The sequence below is a fragment of the Cydia strobilella genome, chromosome 9 (assembly GCF_947568885.1).
Source record: "Cydia strobilella chromosome 9, ilCydStro3.1, whole genome shotgun sequence".
NCBI lineage: Eukaryota > Metazoa > Arthropoda > Insecta > Lepidoptera > Tortricidae > Cydia > Cydia strobilella.
The window spans coordinates 15,719,523-15,744,092 of record NC_086049.1 but is presented as its reverse complement, the minus strand read 5'-3'; the positions used below and the strand labels follow the sequence as shown (position 1 = coordinate 15,744,092).

General features: G+C 40.9%; 1 protein-coding gene across 4 annotated transcripts in view; it reads right to left on the bottom strand.

Annotated features, from left to right (window-relative positions):
- Positions 1–24,570, bottom strand: part of LOC134744387 (axin) — an 88,104-nt gene that overhangs the window by 5,837 nt on the left and 57,697 nt on the right. Inside the window, exons 3-17 of one of the 4 annotated variants that reach the window (XM_063678185.1) lie at positions 13,606–13,673; positions 10,929–11,010; positions 9,065–9,167; positions 8,500–8,626; positions 8,019–8,167; positions 7,190–7,304; positions 6,529–6,654; positions 5,579–5,757; positions 4,108–4,248; positions 3,156–3,258; positions 2,447–2,590; positions 1,990–2,095; positions 1,496–1,694; positions 1,093–1,302; positions 392–571 (exon numbers count right to left, since the gene is read on the bottom strand). In XM_063678185.1, coding sequence (XP_063534255.1) covers positions 392–571; positions 1,093–1,302; positions 1,496–1,694; positions 1,990–2,095; positions 2,447–2,590; positions 3,156–3,258; positions 4,108–4,248; positions 5,579–5,757; positions 6,529–6,654; positions 7,190–7,304; positions 8,019–8,167; positions 8,500–8,626; positions 9,065–9,167; positions 10,929–10,962 — 1,916 coding nt within the window. In that variant the 5' untranslated portion in view covers positions 10,963–11,010; positions 13,606–13,673. Of the gene's footprint in view, positions 1–391; positions 572–1,092; positions 1,303–1,495; positions 1,695–1,989; positions 2,096–2,446; positions 2,591–3,155; positions 3,259–4,107; positions 4,249–5,578; positions 5,758–6,528; positions 6,655–7,189; positions 7,305–8,018; positions 8,168–8,499; positions 8,627–9,064; positions 9,168–10,928; positions 11,011–13,211; positions 13,415–13,605; positions 13,674–24,570 lie in introns of those variants that run through there. The other 3 variants (XM_063678187.1, XM_063678186.1, XM_063678188.1) reach the window with 3 other exon arrangements.

Sequence of the window (24,570 nt, the reverse complement as noted above, 5' to 3'; positions counted from 1 at the left end):
ATTTAATATTTGTCTCGTGCTTAGCTGAAGTACAATAATCATCTAGAATTCTATAAAAAACACGGGATGTATCTTTGTACCCGTGGATATTATGTTATGAGTCGGATCGTTGACTATATTTGTGTCTATGCTCAACTTTTTCATTGACTTTCGTCGGGTAATAGAACACATGTTCCTGTATATCTGTGGTAACATTTACTGGCATAGCAGTTTATCCGCGACCATGATCAATGAAACCTGTGTCAAAGCCTTTGAATTATTTCATTTGATATAGAATAGACCTTCAACTTCCTATTGTAGTCACCTTGAAATTAACATCGGTTAGTATGAATTTGTAAAAGGTTAGTTTGACGTAAGGATTCCTAAGCACAGGTATGGACGTGTGTGTTACCTGTAGTTGCCCCTCCTCGGCAGGAAGTCCTTGAAGGTCCGCAGCGTGAGCGGCACCTGCGGCACCTTGAACCGGTACGGCACCGCCTCGTCCAGGAACGCGACTACCACCACCGTGTGCTCGCCGCAGCCGCTCCCGCTGCCGCTGCCGCCTGTGCCGCTGCGTCCGCTGCCGGTTACACTGTTCAGGATAAACGGATCATTACATTTGATGAAGATTATATACGAAAATGAGCCGATCAATTGGAAAGTTTCTCGATTTTTTTATTTAGATAATGCTAAAGTTAGTGGAAAGAGATATTCTGCAGCCTCGTATTATGTTGTTGTCGTACTATGTTTGGTAGAAAATGGTATATCGGGAACTTTTTTTGTCAGTTTAAAATAGTTGTTGAACTTAAACACAACACACAACCGATAGAGGTAAAACGAAATTTTAAAGAGTCCGCGCTGCTACCGAAAACTTCTTCGGAGTCTAAAACTGAACACAATTTTTTTTTCACGTAGATTTAGGACAGATACAAATAATACCAGACGGAATCCTGTAGGGGTACATGATTAAAATATATCGCCATTTTGGTCACCTGTCAAAGCCGTTATCGTTAGCCGGATTGTATAGTATTAACAGTATTAACATTTGAACTGTCTGTTGGATGTGTGTGTGTGTGTGTGTGTGTGTGTATAGGACGGGCTGTATGCACTGACCGCGGCTTCTGTGCGGGATGCGGTCGGCGGCGCGGCTCGTCGCGGTCGGCGGAGGAGGCGCGCGAGTGCTGCGTGTCGCGGCGGCTGCGCTCGCCCTCCGCCATCCACTGCAGCACGCGCCCGCCCGCGCTGGCGCCGTCGCTCACCACCGACACGCCGCTGTCCGTCAGCTCCGTCACCGTCTTCTTCGAGAACGATCTGCGGAGGGAACTGTGTGTTGATTGAGTAAATTTGTCGAAAATAAAAAGAAAATATTCAATGTTAAAAAGTTGTAAATGTGAAATTGTGTTTTGGTATCGAGAACCTGTGGCGCCCCCATGAAGAAAAGTCGGACGAAGCCCGAAGCGGGCCAATCGAATTTTGTTTCTTCGAATGAAATTACCTATAGGATGAGTTTAATTACCTGGAGTGCGAGAGGGGTGGGTGGGCGCGCTCGCTTGCGTCGCAGTGTCCGGAGTCGGCGGAGAGCGCGGAGGGCGCGCGGCGGGCGTGCGCGTGCGCGTGCGCGTGCGCGTGCACGGGCAGCGGCCGGCGTGCGCGGCGACCGCCCGGCGGCGACGCGCCCGGCGTGCGCTCCGACCACACGCGCGACACGTGCTGGTCTGGAAGGTCAGAGGACATTGTTAACACTTGAGAGAGATATGCAAGTAAAACGAGGTTTGATCGAAACTGACTTTAATGCCTCCTCTACACTATCGACGATGATCGTTGATACTATCATCGTCTATCATCGGCAAGATGATCGTGCAAGTATCCACATGATCGCCCGTACAACGCAAACGCAACCACCCGGCGATTCCCTTTGATGCGTGCTCAAAAAACCGACAACTCATGGGTCTAACTCACTAAATGTATTCGAGGACTTGCTCCCTGAAGAATAGTTTGGTGAGGACTCACCGAGGATATCCTGGTCGTTATCGTCGTCCAGCTGCAACTTCTCACGAATGGCGGCCGCGACAAGTTGCGGAGGCAACGCTTGCGTCGACGCATCCTCGCCCTCACCCTGCAACGAAACGACTGCTAAACTAACGTACACTCACTGGCCGTGTTAGCCATTGGCGGGGTCGCCATGTAACGTTAGGAAGCTAGTTACTAAAGTATTTATTTAAGAAAAACTAACCCCGATTCTAACCTACACTTCTCACCTGAGAAGATGCCGGCAAATATAGTATCATATTAATGAATAATTGCGAACAATGTGTAGGTCCTTTCTTTCCCGAGTATCACAAACCACGATGCCGTGCCTCTTAAATGATAGATATAATATAACTGCCTTCTGTCCGTCGAGCGATCTATCGTTTAATCGCGTCTGGACGTAGAGAAGCACAGCTCTAACTTGGCCACTATAAATTACCTCCTGCAGGCGTCGCTCGAGGCGCTCCTTCAGCACCTGGTCGCGCTGCACCCGCTCCAGTTTCTCAATGAGGAGAGGAGCAAATTCGGCCGGCGGTAACACTCGCAGCGCCTCCGCCGACATCCGCTGTGTTCGCGGTATCACCTGCGTAAAACGAAAACCTTGTATCACTTATCCGGTTCCAACTGGCTCATTGGGTATGTAAATTAAACTTAAATTTTAAAACGTCAAGGTATTTTTCACCTGACTGCACAACACTATAGTAATTTTATATTTCTCAGGCCTTAAGAGTCCCCGGCAAGCTCGGCCGAATTTCACCTTCCCATACTAACGAAGTTTCGTTCTCATTTTAAAACTAAGTGTTGGATTGTAATGAAACTTTGCACATACAATGACATGAGGTATATCTAGATCTGTAATTAGTTTATATAGCTCCCGCTTATAAAACAAACGAAATAGAGCAAAAACATGTTTTGTATGAAAAACTTAATTACCGCTGTATATTTTTAATTATGGTATATGAAGCTACATAAACTAATTACAAACAATATACCTTATCCTATTAAGTATAAGTTTCAGAGCAAACTAGCTAGTCGTTTTAAAATGAGAGCATAACTACGTTTGTATGGAGAACCGAGCTCGCCGGGGACCTTTAAATCTGCCGCATTTTAGTGACGTAGCGTGTCACACATGGGTAATAGAGACTCACCATAGCGGTATCCTGCTCCTTGTTGATGACAGCGTTCCGGTCGAGGCCGGGCAGCCGCGGCCGCCGCGTGCGCTCGCGAGTGCCGCGCGCCGACAACCCGTCCCTGTCACACCAATTCATTACTACCGATGGACACTTACAACATGAACGGCTAATGAAAACACGCCTTGGTTGGTATTGGAATAATAAATAATTGGTGCGGAATAATTCTGTGGATAAATTAGTTTCTGTCAAATCGAAAAGTAAAAAAGACGTTATGCGAGACACGCTTTATTAGAATTATTTTCGGTGCACGATGAAATTATGGTGATTTAAATTTTAAAACAAGACAGATGACTAGAAATTTGCTACATTCGTGTAAATATATAAGTAATGTGTTTGAAACAAAATCAAAGCTTTATTAAAACGACTAACTATATGATAAAAACTCGTGCAGGGAACACAATAATACGTTACGAGTATTTACTAGGGCGACAGTAAGTTACATTACTAAGCAGGATAGTGCAAATACTTACTTCAAACAAAAAACACGCTTGCAAAAGTCACTTTTTGGTTCTGAATATGAGTGTAGGAGCAGTACCATGAATTTAGAAGATTGTTTATTCACCTTTTCGATGGGCAAGGGCGTGTAAGTGTACACACTGCATTCGCAGCTAGCCAGACACTCGGGGCTAGCGACTCAGATGTCACAGTAGCTTGTTGATGTCCTAGGGCACCTTGTTGTCCCAAGGCCTTTGTGAGCTCGCATCACGCCTTACTATCTTCAGCGACATAATTGGCTTAGATCCAGCTCAGTTCAACTGTTGGTACATATAGGTATACTTACAAACTACTCTCGAAGAGCAAGACGATATCACTGTCTGTACGGCCGCTACTCAGTCTGTCTCGGTCGGAATCTTGCCTCGATGCTGGTGTGGACGTTCAGTACTTGCTGTCCTTGTCTAACACTTACACGCTGCTCCCGGAGAGCGAGACGACATCACTGTCCGTCCGTCCACTGCTCAAGCTCGCTCGCTCGGAGTCTTGTCTCGAAGCCGGGGTGTATCCCGCGTAGGTGACGTGGGCGCTATATACCGACTTCGTGCGGTGCTTACTGTTGCCAGCCGAACGTGCCAGACGCGTTGGGAAAGGTTTTAAGGGTTGAAGGATGTGTGGGTAAGCAAAGGGTTATATTATGAATAATAAGGTTATTTAGAGTGGATGATGGAAAGGGGCAATCGGCGGCAACACAGCGTTAGCGCAGCAGGGCGGCATGCAGGCATGGGGGCAAACGATACGACACATCAGATAAGCTGCCGGGGCAACTAAACTCAATATAAAATAAAATGGCGAATAATGCGACCGAAATTTCTGCAAGGTGGCTCGGACTACAAATGTACGAATACATAGTCAGAAGGTTATTTAACATATAAAAAAATCTGTACATTTTTTGGTCTAATACTGACATTTGGATGTAGCGAAAACTTTGTTCGTGTTCGCACATGCACTTTTTTGCAGAAATTTTAGTGCTATTTAAAAATATTTAAGTTGGTTCATGCTATGGGGGTCAACAATTGTTTGATGAAATAAAAATGTAAAAAGCCGCTAAGGATGGGGTCACACAAAATCGTCCATGAATTTATAACACAACAGAATCTTTTGTAGGCATTTTTATTTATTTGAGCAAATATAGGTATATGTGACGTGTGTGAAATTCATGGAGATTTAAAAAAATTGACTAATACATTATACGTTACGATTTCAAGCAAAAGGCAATATTTAATTAATTAAGCGGCACTTGCATCATCCCACTAACCCAGTGTTAACCGGTTAAACCGTTAAACCAGTGTCAAATTGTACTGTTAACCACGGTAACTCCAGGTTTAACCGGCTAACCCCGGGTTATGAGGATGATGCAAGTGGCTCTAAGAGGTTTAAGATGTTTTATTAACAACCGACAATTTATCTTTTGCTTGAGAATGATAACTATAATAAGTATATATTATACAAAACAAATTTAACATAATTACTTCCTAATGCATACTACGCGAGCAAATTATCAGATTACAGTAGAATGTTTGGATTTGAATGAGGGTTTTTATCATTGTAACTACCGATTTTAGTGTCAATAGGGGTCAACCATTAATTAGATCACACGTTTAGGGGGTATGTTTTTTGTTAAATTAATAAAAACTAATTGAAATTGTTGATTTCGTTTATAACAAAATTGCCAAATATGTGACGTCACACCAGGAGTTCGCCAAATGTGACAAGGAGGGGAAGGGTTTAAAAAAATCTTCATACTCGTGTGACGTAATTAATGGATGACCCCTAAGGGTCTATCTTGTACTTGAGATACTGTCGCAGTGCCTCGCCTGCTGGCACAGTATTCACAGTAACACACACTGAACTGGAGTGGCATTGGCGTGTGAGACAATACGTACGGCGCATGGTCGTGGTGCAGACGGCGCGCCTGCGTGGCGAGCAGCGCGTCGTGCGTGAGCCGCGCCGGCGCCGCACCCGCACCCGCACCCCCGCCCGCACCCGCACCCGCACCCCCGCCCACACCCGCGCCCGCGCCCAGCTCCTGCCCCTCGTGCAGCGTGGCCAGGCCCAAGCTCACCTGGATATACTACTATTTTATGCAACAGGTACATAATAAGGGTTCTTAAAATTCAAGGGCCGAAGTTAACTTTTAAACTCGAGTAAATCCATCTGTCAGATTATGCGGTTTTGGTATTAAAAAAAAGAGTAGGTATTTGATGAGGGTCGAATGGATTTGCCCGAGTTTGAAGTTAAGCAACACAATTTGTCAGTAAATAAGAACAAAATAAACTATGCTCATCGCTTTATAGCGTTTTCAACACACTTGCTCAAAACGACGTTTTTATTCCACCGATTTTTGGCTCATAATCCTAGATATTAAACACGCGTGCTCTTTCAGTGTATTATTCCACTCGTGCTTTTTCATTATATTATCCGACTGAGTTAAGAAGGTAACTGATTGCTAATAATATGCATGGAAAGGGAGCCTTCTTTAATTGGTCGAACTGGCGGGCACCGGCGCGCTCCTCGCGCCTGCGCGGTGCGCGGCCCGGCCGGCCCGCCCGCCGCGCCGCCCGCGGCCGGGGCGAGGGGCGGCCGGCACGAGTATGACAGATGAAACACACAATACTAACTGTTTTAACTATTAAAATTTGATTAATATGAGTTTCTTTTTTTTCTCGCAAGTGTGTTGAAAAACGTCATATGAAACGCGTGTGCATTGGTCATTACACACATCGGCTTTCTTATTGCGCGCTCGCTTACAGCTCGCGCGCACAATATCGCCTCGTGTGTGTTGATCAACTTAGCACACTTGTATTATAATGTACTATTATAGAATAGTTATTACCTCTTTGGGCGCGGGCGGCGAGGCGTCGGGCGAGGACAGCGGCTGCGTGGCGGCCGACACGTACGACACGTACGCCTCGCTCAGCAGGAAGGCTTGGTAGGTCGATTCCGTTATAGCTCGAGTCACCTGGGGGAATACAGTTCCATTATTTATCTTGCAAACACTAAGGAGCTAATGGAACAGGTAATGAAACTAATGAAGCATCGCCGCGATGAGAAAAATCTACGTGGACTATTCGAAAGACTCCGCGAAAAACTTCTTAATAGTGGTGTAGCCTAACGCAATTTGGTACAGAAAATGCTCATAGATGGCGCGAGGACTCTAGACAGATTGAATTGGATGTAGCCAGTAAGTCTTTCTAAGCATTAGCCGGGTCTACACAACGCGAGCATACACGCGACGATATTTCCTCGCGCACAAGACGGGCAGTGTAGACGTGCCTCGGCCGAGGCGGCGCGCGCGAGGCACGTCTAAAAATCTCGATACTACACGCGCGCCTCGGCCGAGGCACGTCTACACTGGCCGTTTTGTGCGCGAGAAAATTGCCTCGCGCGTATGTTCGCACTGTGTGAACCCGGCTATTAACGCTGAGAGCGAATTTCGTGCCCAACGACTAGTACTTAGACCTTATATCGGTTTCACAGGGTATGGGAAGGTGTACCTCCTGCTCCATGCGATCGAAGACGGTTTTCTCGAGCGGCGCGCCGTCGCGCAGCGCCGCCTTCACGCGCGTCTTCAGCTCCTCCGGCATCGCCAGCGCCGACTTGCGAAGGAACCTGACAACACAAGAGATTCATCAGTGGACTCTAAATTGTCTCAGCGACACATTATAGGCTGGTTTTAGTGGAGAGGTTAGGTTATTATACGTTCTCTGAACTACACCTACCTACATGTTGGCCTGTCAGCGTTAGGGTTGAAAAAACCCGGAGAAATATGTGAAAATTTAAAAAGGCTCGTTTTTTTAAGTTTCTTTCGAAAAAAACGATGCAAATTTTAGTTACAATACTTTCAAAAAAACTGACTCAGCTTTGTCGACACTCGACGTGACCGTGGCGCGTAGCTCGGGCGACACTAAAGTTATTTTTATGTTTTTTTTTTATTGAAATAGGTTTAACCCAGCATTATGGTAACTTATGAATTTTAGACGATTGGGAATGAAAACTATCGAAATACGATATTTTTTCAAAAATAATGTATGGAACAGGAACAAGAAATTATTATTACTCAAGAACCGCAAAACGAACCGTAATATCCTCGCAGATGGTAATACTATGAATTATTTGTGATTTTTTGGCATACTACATATATCCGTGAAGGATGCTTTTTTTTAAATTATTAATTGTTTCAATCAAAAAAACATAAAAATAACGATTTCAGTTTATATATCAATGAGAGCCGAATTTCGTCCCACAGTGTGTTGGTGACAAAAGTTCTCACTCTATGGGAAACGCCTCTTGTTATGTTGTTGGAGCGTAAACAGCAGTACTCACTTGTATATGGCGGAGACGACCTGGCGGATCTTGGTCTGCTCCGTCTCCTGGCGCAGGCCCTGCACCGCGAAGTGGAAGTTGAGCCGGTCCACGTGCAGGGCTCCGGCGCCGCTGACGAACTTGCGGAACAGGCGCACGCCCTCTGCATCCTGGATACATAACACGTTGTGAGTACATTCATAGAAACAAGTCAAGCTGTCAATGGATAAAAAAACAGCAGGTGATTGTGTACCGCCGTCTTTCGCAACCGCAATTGGCTCGGGAATTACAAAGTTTATTCGAACACGCCGGCGTACGAGGAGGGGCTATTTGCCTCGCGCGCTATTGCCGCGGCTTGGTCTGTGCGGACACGCTTATTGGCTGCTACCAGATGGACGACGTCATATATGTGACGTGTGAGTGTGATGGTCTTAAAGTTAGTTTAGGAACATTATTAATTTGTTATTTGCTCCGACTGTCTGTCTGTTTGTGTGTGTGTTACCTCGAGCAGGTCGTGCAGGGAGCGCGCCCACCGCATGTAGGGCGGCGAAGCGAGCGAGCGCGCCGACTGCCCGGAGCTGCCCGACGACCCCTCCGTCTCCGAGCGCAGAGCTCCGGACGCTCCCATTCTGTACAAAAACAACAATAGGTACACATCAGCAATGTACAATAACAATAAATGTAGCGCTTACGCTACTGTAGGTAATAAAGTTTCTTTAAATCAAATACCACTTTACATATTTATTTGTATCATCATTTCCAAGCGCAGCAAACCCTAACGTTATTATGCCGGCGCGTGCGGTCAATAACCCGCGCATTGAAGGTAGCTTCGTTGTATTATTGTAAATAGGTATTTAAAACAGGCGCTTTTCCAATAGGCGGTTCCACACAGAACGAGCCGCCTCGCGAGGAAAGTGTCGCGCGAAGCAGCTCGGTCTGTGTAGGTAGACGTGCAGCGGGCGCATTACCTCGGGCGAGCCGACTCGTTCTGTGTGGATCCGCCTAATAACAGATTCTGTATGTATTCTGTCTGCACCAATACCAAAATTGTGGGAAAGAAAACCTACTTAGACATATGTGGTTGTGCGAAGACATGTCTGGAGTGGGTCTTCCTCTCCTCGCCAGAGGCCGGCGGCAGCGACGACCGGTCAGCAAGCTTGTGATCCCAACCTAAAACATAAAGAACACTTAGCAACTAAAATCACATAGGTACCTATCTAGTTTGTTTCCTAATGTCGCCGCCATGACTCTCTCTCCTTGTTAATACCCACTCTTTCTAGCGATTACGTATTACAAGTTTACATACACGAAAAATGTCTAAAAATAGATTGAAAAAGGCGACAGCGCTTTCCAAATAAAGTGATACTCGCGCGTATTTCACAAAACGCATTCGAAAGCGTTTCCGCTTTTTAGGTATTAAACCCGTAATAACACTACCATTAGGTGATTTCTATATGCAATCATAAGAATAAAACAGTATGTGCCTAGTTATAGTCAAGTGTAAAAATATGTGTGTAGACAACTTACTCAAAAATATGTCCCATAGTTCTTAATTCGTTGACATAAGAGCTATGGGACATTTTTTTGAGTATGATTTGTGCACCCATATTTTTACACTTGACTGTACCTAACTATGAATCGAACTAATGCAGGAGAATGCAACGTTTTCTTTTAATGTCATAGATAAAAGTCAATCAGTTGTAATCAAAGTAAAAATTGTAAGTCCATAACTTCTTCCACCGACGCATTTGATTGACGTCACTGGAACGCTACAAAGGAAAACATAACCAAAATGACGATCTCAATAAGAAAACTATTTTGTTGAGTTGAGCCCTTTTGGGAACGGGCAGAAACGTAATCCTGTCGCGAAACTAATCGCCTCATTTCGATATGTTTAAATAAAATGACCAATGCAAATGTATAAGTGTCATATAAATGTATTTGCATGCATTGTATTATGTTTTTATGTGCAAATAAACGTTTGATTGATTGAATTTCAGATGAGCCGGAACAGCGTCGGTCATATCACCTCTATCTGTTATTATATATTATTCCCAAAAAGCAGCGGTGTAGAAAACCCTGGCCGTCGCGTCCTTCAGGTAATGTTCCGAGTATGGGCATGATACGGTTACGCCAGCAGGTGCACCAATATGTGCAGTGATATATCGCAAGCGCAAATTGCATTAAGACGGTGCGAGAACTCGTAAGCGAGTTTGGTCATATTGCGGTATTTCATCGATCTATTGAATACCTCAGTAGTCGGTAATGGAACTAAACTCGAAAGCGAGTTTTCGCACCGTCTATCCGAGTATGGTAAAATGAATGTTGAAGATGTTAGGTACATACGCACTAGAAGAAAACGAACTAAAGGATGTCGAACATAAAGATGTCCTTCTGTTCTGCAGGAATACAAGAAGATTTGAGGAGAATGGTGTGGGAATGCCGCCGGGACAGTAACCTGCAGCTCCAACTACAGGGAATTGGGCTGAATGAACGCGACACGCGATCGACAGCCCGACTGCTTCCGGCCGGGCGTCCCTACACTACATCAAAGATAGATATAACTCCGTAATAGATGGATACAGTCTAAGGAAAAAACGTGCCTCGAAAATCAAGAAAATTTGATTCTCGTTCAGAGGGCGCTACTAGTTTTGGCCTACAGTCGTGTAATGGCGTTGACGGTTTCGTTTGTTATTTAATAATTTTAACGCATATCAGTGAAAGAACATGGGTCAAAATCATAAAAATAATTAATGCAAATAAAAATAATAATTTATCTATATTTAAATACATTCTATCGTAGTTCGTCGTTTTAGTTTTAAAGTGTGTCGACAGATGGCAGTGAATTTACTGGGGTTACAAAATTTACTATGACAGTACCGCTCTAGTATAAGTTACTCTATGACTACATCTACATCTGTAGGTACATACCTTGCGGGTGGCCGCCTATAGGAGTGTGGCTCATGGCGCACAGGCCGTGCTCCCACCCGCGCGCTGCATGGCGAGATACCACCTGACAACAACACATTACAACTATTTTAATAAAATCACTGGCTTTTTCAACCTTTCATGGGCGTGGTGGTCAAAAACCGTGGGTTCAAACCAAGGCCGTATAGAGCAGAAAATCCTTCTCGAAAAAAATGCAAAAGTCATAATAAAAGAACATAATAATACGACGTTTTCTTTCGTGCAATAAAATGTAAATAAATAAATAAAGACACGGGCTTAAGATCAATAACCAGCATCTAGTCGTTTATTTATAGTAATTCCAATTCACTAAGACGTAAGTCAAAAAAGCGTAAGTTGGCGCATCAAAATAAAACACGTAAATACATCATAAAATTAAAAAGAATGGGGCGTGTCTTCTTATCTTGGATTGAGAGTATTGTAGGCTACAAAAGCTACCAAATTATTTGCTACACTAATCATTGTATAAAACGGTTTATTTTATACACCTTGGTGCGAAGCAACGAAGCATCCCCGCGCAAATCACTTATATCTATTTGAATATTCACGCGACACATTTCATAGTGTAATGAAAAAAAATCTGAGAAATTATATATTACTTATATTAGTATAAGTAGATGGTCGTATAGGTGCGTAAATCTTATAATATTTCGAAGTATTGCTTAATTATCGAGTTAACACGATAAAACATGTGAATCATATATAAAAAACATTAGGTAATACAATAAAAAAAAGCTTTTATACCTACTCTTTCTATTATAATTATTCAAATTGTCAATTAGTCTCACAAAAAACAATTTTTTAACAACTAAACAGTTTGTAATAAATATTTTACTTCTTCTTCTTTAATAGCTTCTTTAATTAGTTTCATCCATAGATAGCCACAATATAATAAAAGGAAATGATGCGTTATGTCCGGAATCATATTAATTCAGTCCGCATCACTAGAAACCACCAAGCCACCAAAAAAATCAATACATCACACAATGAGGATCATATCCAGCATCACAAGTTTTTGTATAGGTTGGAACGGGACAACAATAAAAAATGAGATGGCGGACTGAAGTCAAGAGTCTCCGGCATCGATCGGAGCCTAAGGTGTTGCACATTTACCAACACAAATACTGGGCAAACCATCTACACGCTAGTTTACCATCGCAAATTAAAGTATTAATAACACTCGATATCAAATATCAAACATCCCAATGTAAAAAACAATATTTCATAGCAAGCCCAAAAATTTATAAAATTCTCTTTCAAAAATTATCCCATAATGTATTGTACAAAAAACTTAAATATAATAAGGGCATGTCAAAACATATTAAATCATAACTTCACGGTTCAATAAGCAAGTTATGAAAGAAAAAACATTGGGGCAAAAAATTATAATAGACCTTACCATGTTTATTGTGCATAAACAAACAATACACTGAGGTAGCACACCAGAGGAATTACTTTTCAATATTATAAGATGATCTTTATTAATATTTGGGATAAAAAACTCTGAATTGATTCCGGCACGACTGCGCAAAGCAACCGCTGTGGTACAAGTGATCCGAGCGGAGGCTGAATGCTCCACACAATGGGTCCGTAGCTGTGTAGCTTCGGACCCTTACCAATTATGCAGTGGTTTGCATTTATGATAGGGTTTAATGTTATTGTGGATCAATAACTTGATGCCAAATGCATGCAACTGAGAATAGAATGCAATGTATATTTTGGTTGATTAACATTTTTTTAATATCTAAGAGTAGAATATCTAAGTTTGGTTATGCACATCACTACTAGATGTTAGAAGAACAAAAAAAAAATGCGTGACTCAAGGCCAGTGAAAGTAAATTTAGAAGGTTTCATTATTACAGTTTTTATCAAGCTTTTAAAACACTTTTAGGGATATTAATGTGTAACACTTCAAAGTGTATGGTTAACTATACCGCTAGCAGTAACTTTATCTAGTATAAAACGCGGTTCCCATTGATGAAACTCGAGTCTCGGGACAGGAAACAAACTATAAACAAACTTGTCACATTTCGTAGCCCTAACTAAAACAACACCTCGCGACACCAAAACACTGTTTATTTCGTACACGGAAATCTGAACATTGCGAGATAATCACTGTATCACACCTTATGCTAATTTAGATAGATGGGAATGGTATTTATCCTGAGATCATTAGCTGTTTCGGGAGACAATATTATGGCTTTCTGACTAATTATGAGTGAAACACTGCAAGGTCTTTGTTCTTACTTGTTACAACAATAAAGGCGGCCGCTGCGGAGCCAAACGGACGACATTAACAGAAAAGTTTCTTGTAAATTAATAATAAATTAGCTTGGTTTGGTTTTGTATACAACAGTGACACGAGTTTGACAATCAACCAACCATGACAGACAGCTGTCAACTAGCGCCCTCTATCGACGACGCGTCGAACCGCGGTAGACATCAAGAAGCATGCGACAACCGTATTTGCATACGTTAGAATATTTTCGTATAGATGGCAGCACGAACTGCAAAAATAGTATAACTTTGGCGGGAAACTAAACAAAATGTGAAGAAATTCGCGTTATTCGTAGTAAAATATTTCATAATAATAAATGTAATAATTAGTAATAAATAAAAATAATTTTGTCTGAACACTAACCTGTATTGCAGCTTAATGCCGCTGCATTGTGATATCTTTTGTGACGGGACGGTGGTGAAATAATTTATCTGCAACAAGTAATATCAGTAAAGACGGAGACCACATAGATTGTCAAAGTAAGTTTCTTACAAAGTTATTATATTTTATTTACTTAGTCATAAAATACCTAGTGTGAGTGATGTCCCACCCATAATTAAATTAACAGACCAATAAAATAGGAACATGAGACGTCGGTTATAAAATAAACTATTGGTGTTAATTGTCTAGACGGGGACGCGGCCTATTGTGCCCTGTCACTAAAAATATTACTTTATACAATTCACATCTTTTATTACTGCCCACGTAATACATTTGTCGAATTCGTATCGGTATCAAATGTCAAAATTCGAAACACCTTGTGGAATTATAATTGAAATGAAAGTGACACTTTTTTAGTGTTCATCAAGCGCCTAAAATGAGCAAAAAACATGCAAAAAACAATATTGCGTATGTTTTTTACAAAAGATGCAATTCCTCAAACGTCTCTAAAGCTCGATCAAGGATTACCAATTCCCATTAAATATTAATGGGAGACTTGACGACTAATGAGCATTTTATATTAATTTGAGTTCTTATGAGTTCTTATTTAAAAAAAATCGTTTATTCAGTGTTTTGTAATTTGTCAGGGCGCCATTCATTTATTACGTAAGGTAAGACGATTTAGGGGGGAAGGGGGGTCGAACATCTTATTTTTTCTTACAAGGGGGTGAGAGGGTTTTCATAGTTCTTACGTAAGATCACAAAGATACGATTTTTTTAATATTATGAAATTACGACGTTTAAAATAATACCACAGAATAAATAATAGTACCGTACAGAAAGGAAATTAGGAAACTTCCTTCAAATCAGTAAAAGCTGTAAAAAGTAATGAAATAAACTCATTTGTATTTGTACAAATCCGAAGTTTGACAGCGGTTCAGGGTCGAATCATGATGTCTCTTTCTAATATATGGCACTATCCCTTTCGGCTATTTAGGGTTGTCAAAATTCAAGTCATTATTTTATCTATGGTCGTGCACGCAAAGGGACGTCAAGTTGTGCCAACCCTAATAATTGCTCGGAGCAATGCTGAGCCGAAAGAAGCCGAGTTTGGCCGAAGCAAGGAGTTTCGCACTCCTGATAATACTTCCACACTGTGCTATCAAACACGGTGCAGAGTTAGCTAAAACGGGCTCCAATACCTTTAACAACACAAATAAACGTTCCAAAAATGTTTTTTTTTTTTTTTGAAAAATAAACACTAAAACAAACCAAACGTGTATTAATTTTTAGGGTTCCGTACCCAAAGGGTAATAAACGACTGTACGTCTGTCACCAGGCTGTATCTCACGAACCGTGATAGCTAGACAGTTGAAATTTTCACAGATGATGTATTTCTGTTGCCGCTATATAACAAATACTAAAAACAGAATAATATAAATATTTAGATGGGGCTCCCATACAACAAACGTGATTTTTTGCTGTTTTTTCCGTAATGGTACGGAACCCTTCGTGCGCGAGTCCGACTCGCACTTGGCCGGTTTTTTCCTTTAGATTCTTACTTAATATAGGGGGAGGGGGTCAGCCTATTATTATTTTTTCTTACATAGGGGAGGGAGGGGGAAAATCTCTAACGTAATAAATGAATGGCGCCCAGTGACCAGAATATATTCAATATTCATGTCTACCTTTACCTACTTACTCGGAATTCTAAAAAAAAAATCTATCTATTTAGTTTATCACTCACTGCAGTCCTCCTAATGTGACATAATGTCTAAATTTACCAATCAGAGTCACAGCCTTATTGAACTTTATATTACAGATTTACAGCGTTAATTTCCCTTTACAACCAAAATTCATGTTTACATTTTACAGTTACACTACCTTTCAATATGGCCAATGATGGCTGACCGCGGCCGGCATTAATTGCCTAATGTCCCACCACAATCCCCGACAACGATCAAAAACGGCTTACTCCCGTCCCAACTCCGACACACATACGCCGTCGGCCAGATCAGATGGAACTCCAAATGGGAAAATTCAATTAGTGTAATAACAGCGCGCAGTTCCATTATACCAATCAAAGGAAAACCGGAAAGTTTGCGCACATCAAAGAGTCGCTTAGTGCGTGTGTAATGACTGCTTGGGGACCCGTCGGGAACTGGCACTGGTAGATTAATGGAATAGACTCATATAGGTGATCCCTTGATATCCATAGAGAATAAGTTTCTAAAACTTTTTAACTATATGCTACATTACACTCAAAGCGCTGATGAGACAGCCCAGGTAAATGGGCTATTAGGCTAGTAGATTTTTTTCTATGAATAAAAATTCTCCTTTAAACACATACATGCAAATTTATTTATTTATTTATAAGGTCTACCAACAAATGAGTGAAAAAATAGATGATTGGTACAAATACACACACGTTCACTTTACGTAATCGGAATAAAGCGTAAACGTGTATACATGAGGCCGTGTCTACAAGTACGACATCAAAAGGGAAGTTAATCCTTCCATACCCGAGCTGATTACCTGTCGAAAGAAATCATTTCACGTGTTTCTGTCTGCCATTTCTCGGTACCGCGTAAATTAGAGATTGGGGCTTTGGTGTTAATGTTAAGGCTTCAAAGGCTGAAATGACAGGAATTGGAAACTTTTTAACTGAACTTTTCCTTTAAGCCGTAGACTCAAAATGTTCTTAAGACACTTTGATGTCATGAGATTAAATAAAAGGTACAATATAAACGAAATCTTCTTGAAGCATCTTTTCCGGGTAACCGTATAGCAATGAAGTAAAATATATCAAGAACTTAGGTTAGACAAACGAGCACTATCTAACCGAAAAAGAAATTAATACCAATAGGTAGTATTCCTGTAGAATATCTCTGGGTACCTTCGTTACTTGTCTCTCAAATAGGTTATCTAATCAGCATCCAACTATCCACTAGATGCCATTCGAAAATTATCAATAACACACTAAATGCTTCAGTTTAAAATTATTAAATAAATCGAGATTTCTGCCAAAGGCTGAAGGCGGAATTCCAGGAACGAAATGGCCTTTACAAAAGGTAGCCAAAAAGTATGGAACGGCACAAAGCGAAAGCGAAACAGATTTCTGTTTTCAAACATCGCATAGAAGAGCGTAACTAATAGTAACTAGAGATCAAAACGACAAGGGTTGTTCAGGGATTTTACTCACATCTTTTATTCAGGGCATCGCTTCATACAAACCGGTATAAATGTGATCAATAACACCTTACAATTGCTACGGGGATAGAGTTGCGCTTACGCTGGTTTTTCTAAAGCGATGCCTTGAATCGTTAGGAATAGCAGGCCAGTATTAGTGATCCGTCATCAAAGGGGGACGACCACTTTGATCGGACCGCTTCCTGGGAAATTCCTTTAGCACTACGTAACATACTAATCAATCGCTGGGATATATCCAATAGGAAAAGGCATTAAAGGCAATAGTTCCAGCTTGCGGTAAACTGTTTGCGAGGGGGGAGGGGTGAAGGGGGGGATGTTCGCGCCGCACATCAAAGGCGCGTCGAGACAAAGCTCTAAGAGCCTTTTAACTTTATTTAGCGGAGTGGTAAGTTTAGCCGGTCGCGATTCGCAGGTTAAAGAGTAACACACTCACTTGAGCCAGGCACGGGAGGGGGGGGGGGGGGGCGGCGTAGTAGGGTTGAGCAGAACTCATTGCTAACTACCCGCGTCAGCCTTCTGCATACCTAGAGTCGAACCAAGCTAACTCTAATGGCATTTGCAATAACAAAGTGTGGAATGTCATCATTAATGTCAAATTGCTATGAAACGACTTTTTTATTCAAGTCAGTGCAAACATTTTTTTTAGATGGACTACCAGCCATGGTAGTATATTTAACGCTATTGATAAAGCACGTGGTTTTTCATAAAGCACACCTATCCAAAAATAAAATCGAAACAGAGATGCGTTACTGTAAGTAAAGGGTTGAGGGAGACAGTATAGTAGGTAGAGCAGATTATAAATACGAATAATTGTTACCAATTCCACTGCTATCAGCGAGAATTAACATACCTTGTTAGTCTTGAATTCCTCTTCGGTATACTTAGTTAGTGCATTTTGCAATTAATGTTTAAGTACATAATTTTCCAGTATACTTGTTAACAAAACAAAATCATATATGTAGATATTCGGCGAATGATGCAAACCTTTACAACAGCCAATTTTTTTTAAATAATTTTAATCGTAAATCCCAGATCTAAATTGAGAACAAAGCATCATCAAACCTCTCAGCAACCCCTCACAACCTTAAGACTACTTAACACAAATCCTGCTTCTGCCTAGCACTAGATCTGGCAACCCTACCGGCCCACCCCGTACATCAAACGGGCCGCTAATGCCGCCCGCACCGCGGCGCCTCTTTGTCGGCGCCCTTTGAGTCGCGATGCCGCGCCACCTAAGCCTCGGACAATGAGGCTGGATCCACTGCGAACTGCGAACTACAACCTTCAATGTCAAAAGCGATGTTAATAAATAAACAACGGTGATCTATGATCTTTCAGTTTGTCAATTTACACTGTAGAAGTGTAGAACAACCTGAACAACGCCCAAGAGCAGGATTACCATATGAAAAAATGGAATATCCTGACAAAAGTCCGGACATCAGCCGGACGATCATGTATCCATGTCAAGAAAAATCCTGACGTAAAGCAACCCTACCCATCTCATGACTCTACAAGTCTACATTTGGCCACATCATTAGACCTACTGTCTAATCCCTATTCATTATTATTTTCGTTTTTCAGATGATTAAATAAATAAGTGTCAGTGTCATAAGTGTCATAACATTGCCAGAAATTGATTGAGAGATTATTCGTTGACCCTGAGACATAGAGTAACTTATACTAGCGCGGTACTGTCATAGTAAATTTTGTAACCCCAGTAAATTCACTGCCATCTGTCGACACACTTTAAAACTAAAATTGAAGATTTGTAAAAATACGATAAAATGTATTTAAATATAGATAAATGATTTTTTTTATTTTCATTAATTATTTTGATGATTTTGACCCATGTTCTTTCACTGATATGCGTTAAAATTGTTAAATAACAAACGAAACCGTCAACGCCATCTATACGACTGTAGGCCAAAACTAGTAGCGCCCTCTGAACGAGAATCAAATTTTCTTGATTTTCGAGGCACGTTTTTTCCTTAGACTGTATCCATCTATTACGGAGTTATATCTATCTTTGCCCTGAGACAAAAGTTTTTATCAATCCCGCTGTGTTTGGATCTTTCGCTCTTTTTCTAAGCAAACTTTAGTGGCACAGACACGTAAAAAAAATGTAAAATTCAGTAAACCAACCATGGGACCTTTAACCTCTTGTCTGTCTATAATAAGGATCCAGGCCGAATATTTAGTCATCTTTTTGCATTTTTATCAAGAACGATATTTTCTGCTCTATACAGCACAACCGACGACGTTTGAAGCTACGATTTTTGACCACCACACACATAATATATGAAAGGTTAAAGAAAGGACTAACTAATGACTGTTTCATTACGTTTTTACACTTCAAAATGTTTAAAGGCTTCAAAGACAGGCATCTGCTTTAAAACAATCCAATCCACATTCAGATCCACGGCTAGTTAAATCTGATCATTAAATTCAGACTGCGTACGAATCAAATCTCCACTAGCGGGGGCGAGTGCGTTGATTACCATAAGCTGGCACAAAGGCAGGTCCTTTGACGAATTAGCGCTAACATGGCCTATGTTTATCTATCACATCTATACGCAAAAGGCTTTCATGTCAGCTAGATAGCGTGTCACTGGTCTTCATCATCACAATGGATCCTGCATAATAGTTTATTTAACTATAGGTATTACGCCCACGATGCTATATTCAGTGTTTTCTTTGACATAAAGAGAGCTCTGATGATCGTATTATAAAAGCTTCTGTGTAGTAAATAAAGGATAAAACATAGAAGTCCCTTTCATATTTTAGAATAATTTAGTCCTTTAAAGGCCCGTAGCTTACAAACAGAAAACAGAAGAGGAATGGAAGTATAATATGTATATAGTACATAGAGATCAAAAGAGGAATAGAAGTATATATGGAATTATAATCAGTGAACGTGCCATGACGTGTTAGTTACTTTTTGTATTGCATGGAACCTTGAGTGTATTTAATAAACATATTATATCTTAAAGCTGCCTAAAACAAAAGTGAGTCAAACTATTTGCTACCTAGAACAAACGTAGCCGACTTCTTTCCATACCTGAGATACCGTAATACGATATCTCATTAATAATCATAATCATTTACTTGACTTCAGACAACCGCTCCTAACTACTAACCTAACCGCTTGAATAATACTAACCGCAAAATAGTATAATTATTATGATACAAGTGTGTTGCGTTGGTTTAAGCTCGCGCGCAAAAAAAAGCCGACTTTGTGTGTAAACTGTGTAGTGTAATGACCAATGCACACGTGTTTCATACGATGTTTTCAACACACTTGCGAGGAAAAAACAAAACTTATACCTAATATACCTATATAAATCAAATTTTAATCATTACTAAAAGTAAAATTACTAAAAGTACAATTTTAAAAAGTGTTATCATACTTACATTAGCGCACAAGTTCGATAATTATAGGTATAATGAAAAAAAACACGCGGGTTTAATATCTAGTATTAAGACCCTAAAAGCGTTTAAATAAGTTCCACGTTACGAGCAAAGTGTGTTGAAAACAAAATGTTTGAATTCGCATTCGAATGTGTAATTGCGGCATGTTATGTTCATTTCGCAAGTTTTAACAGGATTCCGAAAGGACCGCGCAACTTGCGGGGGAGGCGATGAAATTGATTTCCCAGTGATCAAAAGAATGAAATTCGCAAAGGGAAGGAAGGTAATTTATTTGACCAAAGCGTTGACAGAACGCTGCTACCTCCGCCAATGTTTTTGGACACGGGAATATTAAATCTGCGTCGAATAAAATGTTAAAGTGTTTCGCTAAGTAATCATGTTATTGATATTTGTTTCGCTGCAAAATTAAATTGTACGACGTATTCCACGAATAGAGCACAGATCAATGTTAAAACTGTTTGTTTTAGGCTATTATTTTGTTAGGTTTGAAACTACCTCTAATTAGGTGTTCATATTATTAATATTAGCAAAACTCAAAGTAATGTTCACGTGACCCTCTATCAATAGTATCAATCATCTTATCATCATAAATGACAAACTTTTACCTATCTCGCTGGTGTAGTACCTATACCTACATATATTTAATAATTATAAACCACTAGGTTCTGCCCGCGACTTCGTTTGCGTGGGATGATGATGGTGACGTCCTGCCTCCTAGGTAGGTATTTGGGGAACAATAATAACACATCCTATATTGGTTTCGAATGCACAGTTATGCACTCGTCCGTTCGGTTGCAGTTGCAGGGTCGGAGCGAGACTGGTTTCAACCCTACCCACACGGCCGAGTGCTAAACTGACATTCCATTTATTATATAATCTCATGACGTCACATCGATGATGATTAATAAAAAGTACCATGTCCTTGCTCGGGCCTCAAACTATGTCTATACCAATTTTTATCTTAATCGGTTCAGCGATTTAAGCGTGAAGAGGTAACAGACAGACAGACAGAGTTAATACTTTCGCATTTAACAGACTCTACAAAGTATCTTCATAAACGCACATAAAGACTCCATTCCATCGGGGGTAAAAGTCAAGGAAAAGCCTTTAAATTGTTTTCGTTCTTTGACAACCCTACCAAAAAGTCAAGAAATCAAAGACAGGTACGTAAAATGATAGCTAAACGTAAATATTCAGAGGCAGAACCTCTTTTTAAGTACATATAATACCCTGCGCTTTCTCCTACAAAAGGCTAAGTAAGAGCTCCGTTCGATCGTCCCAGTCCACGGTAACTCGATTGGAAGCGTAACTAACTAGTAAACTAGAGGCGTACAGTACTATACGGTAATTATTTCTATTGTGCCGTTACCGGCGGGCTAACTAAATCACCTCACGGTAACGTCATTACCGATACATGTATCACATGCGTGTATGTATGAGATATAATGACTATTTTGCGTACAGCGCCTGCATATGAAGGTAATTAACTTCGTTAACCGACAGTAATTATGTTAATAGAGTGTTCCTTGAATTTCTAAGTCTTCTCAGAATATATCGCTAGGCATAAAGGTAAATAAAGATAAGAAGGATATGATTGATTAGGAAATGATTGTCATTGCAATCAAGTTTGAATACCTTTACGCTTCCAGATCTAAAATCATTTTATTTTGCTCAGCTCAACTCCTGAAATGCGATCTCTAAGAATGTGACCATAATATGATTCGCCTAAACATTTCTAGATATGCAACCAATAATAAAATAATACCTGACCGTTGAATGCCATGAAATCTGCATGGGCCCGAGCGTGGCCTGCCCGCGTCGTCGGCCGTCGTCGCATATCTGCAGCCCGCCGAAGCGAAATTTTTGCTTCACGACCCGTCTTGACCACGAAACGTTTGGAATTCCATATCCGCATACATCCGAATATAACTTACAATACTTAAATAGTTGGAAGCTGAATGCCCTACGTTAAACGACAGTGCTCACCTCAACGCACAAATCAATCGAAAACATTTAGCTCCCAGCTTTCCCTATTTCTATACCTAATTGAAACAGAAGTCTGAATAGCAGTTTTACAAGTCAGAGCGTCCAATCAGATCCATTCATGTGTCTCCAATTGTCACCCGCCTCGGCAACCCTACACAATTTGGCCACGTACTTTCGGAGTGAGAGGAAATTGACCATCGCACGTGTTACACACGATCCTACTCCACATGGCTACACCCGTGCTTTCAAACGTAGAAAAAACACCTCTTTACTTTAATATATAAGGCTCAAATTCGAAAGAGCGCTGGACTTGGTGGAAAAGTCACGTGTCCCAGCCGCAGGTACAGGGACTGAATTCTATTCGATAGAAAATCATTCGTGCGCAATTTCTTATGCAATAAGGAAGCCTCCTAAATTGTCACTAGGGAATTGAATCAAGCCTGCTATGTGACGCGGAATATTTCCGAATTACGACTATTCCAAGGATGTGACGAGTTATCGGTTTTTCTATGAGGGGTGTTTTTTCAACCCTTAGCCAAATTTTGTGAAGTGAATGTATTTGTATAGGTCATACTTAGCAGCTTTTACTATGCGCCAACCCCGAAATTGCGAAACAAAATGTTGGCTCTACCATAGAAAACATCCACATCTGATCAGCCAAAATGTATCAAACAGTCAAATATATTTTCACGATTTCGGGGTTGGTCCCACAGTAAAAGTAGCTCAGTATATATTCACCTCAAAAAGATTGGCTAAGGGTGGAAAAAACAGTGAGATAAACATACTATTACGCGCTTCAATTAGCCTACCGGGTCCCTTGAGCGTGCTTTTGAAAGACAATGAAACGCTCGGGGGCATAAAGAGAGCATTCAATCTGGCATCGAGCATTGTTTTTCCGACATTACCTGGCTGATTACACCGGTGCCGGTGACGTCTCCCGTCTCCAGGTGCGGCAATCAGCCGTGGAATAGGGTCTGCCGGTCTGCCCGCGGCTGAATAATGTAACCCGTAACACAGATTACACACCTTCTAGACGTAGCGTAGTCTAGTTATCCGAATCAAGCATTGCATCCAGGGGCGCTTGTAAATTCCAACAAGCATAGCGTAACAACATCATCATTCAAAACTCTAAGCATAGCGTAGTTATGAGTATGAGTAGCGAGGCTTATAAGCGCAGTACTTTACAAGTAAAAGAGCGCCTGTGGTGGTGACACAATGGTGACACCGGCGAGGCTACATAATCATCATCATCATCTTGCCCTTTTCCCAACTTCATTTGGGGTCGGCCTTCTTGCGCGTCTGCGCCAGAACAATCTCATTTGACAGGGGACCACCAGGAAGCCGGAGGTCTACCCCCTGGAGCCCGTTTATCAAAAGCTTGTAGCTTGTAATACAAGTTGAAGTCCCTTTTTGACAGCTTTTGTTAGAAAGGGACTTTCGCTTGTATTACAAGCTACAAGCTTTTGATAAACGGGCCCCAGCTCTTTGCTTGATGGTGATATTGAGCAAGGTTTTCACGGAATAGTTGTCGTCCCGTCACATCACATGATCGTACCATAGTTTGTAAACGCTTTATAATGCGGATTCTAAATGAGGGTAGTCTATACCTCGTAATCTTGGCTAACAATAACGTCGTCTGCACGCGACGTTTTGCATACAATGACCCGCCGCGAATGAGTTGCGGAGGGAAAATGCGACTGTCGTCGCTTAAAGGATTTTTTAAGCAAATTTGGCACAAATCCAGTTTAATTTGAATTGTGCTCGTTATTTTCACTCGTTTCCAATGTTAATGAAAACGTGTTGACTGAGTACTTAGTTAAATCCAGGTGCTCTAAATTGTCTTAAGTAGATTTGAGTGTATTGAAGATTAAAGACACGAGTCTGCCTAGGGTACTTAAGACATTTGAGTCTTAAACTGATTTTAATTTGACCATTTAAACCCAACTTATATTATAATAAGAAGTTTTAAGGAAAAATATAACTACTACACATACATTTTGGCAGTAGCCAGTAACCCCCGTGGAGAGTTGGGAAGATACAATAATATTGTTCATTCATTTTTAAGGTTGTTTTCCCTTGAAAACGGCTCAATAATGTGAATCTCTAGACTTATATTGACTGGGATATAGACCGTGATTACCTTTTGTATTATTTATGACGGTCTATATCCCGGTCAATATAAGTCTAGTGAAACTAACCGTGAATCATTCAAAACTCTAATGTGAATCTCGTCAAATCTATTAGTTATTGCAAAATACGTTTGATATTGATAGTAAGATAAAAAACTAATTGTGTGGTTTTATGAAACTATCAAACCATTGC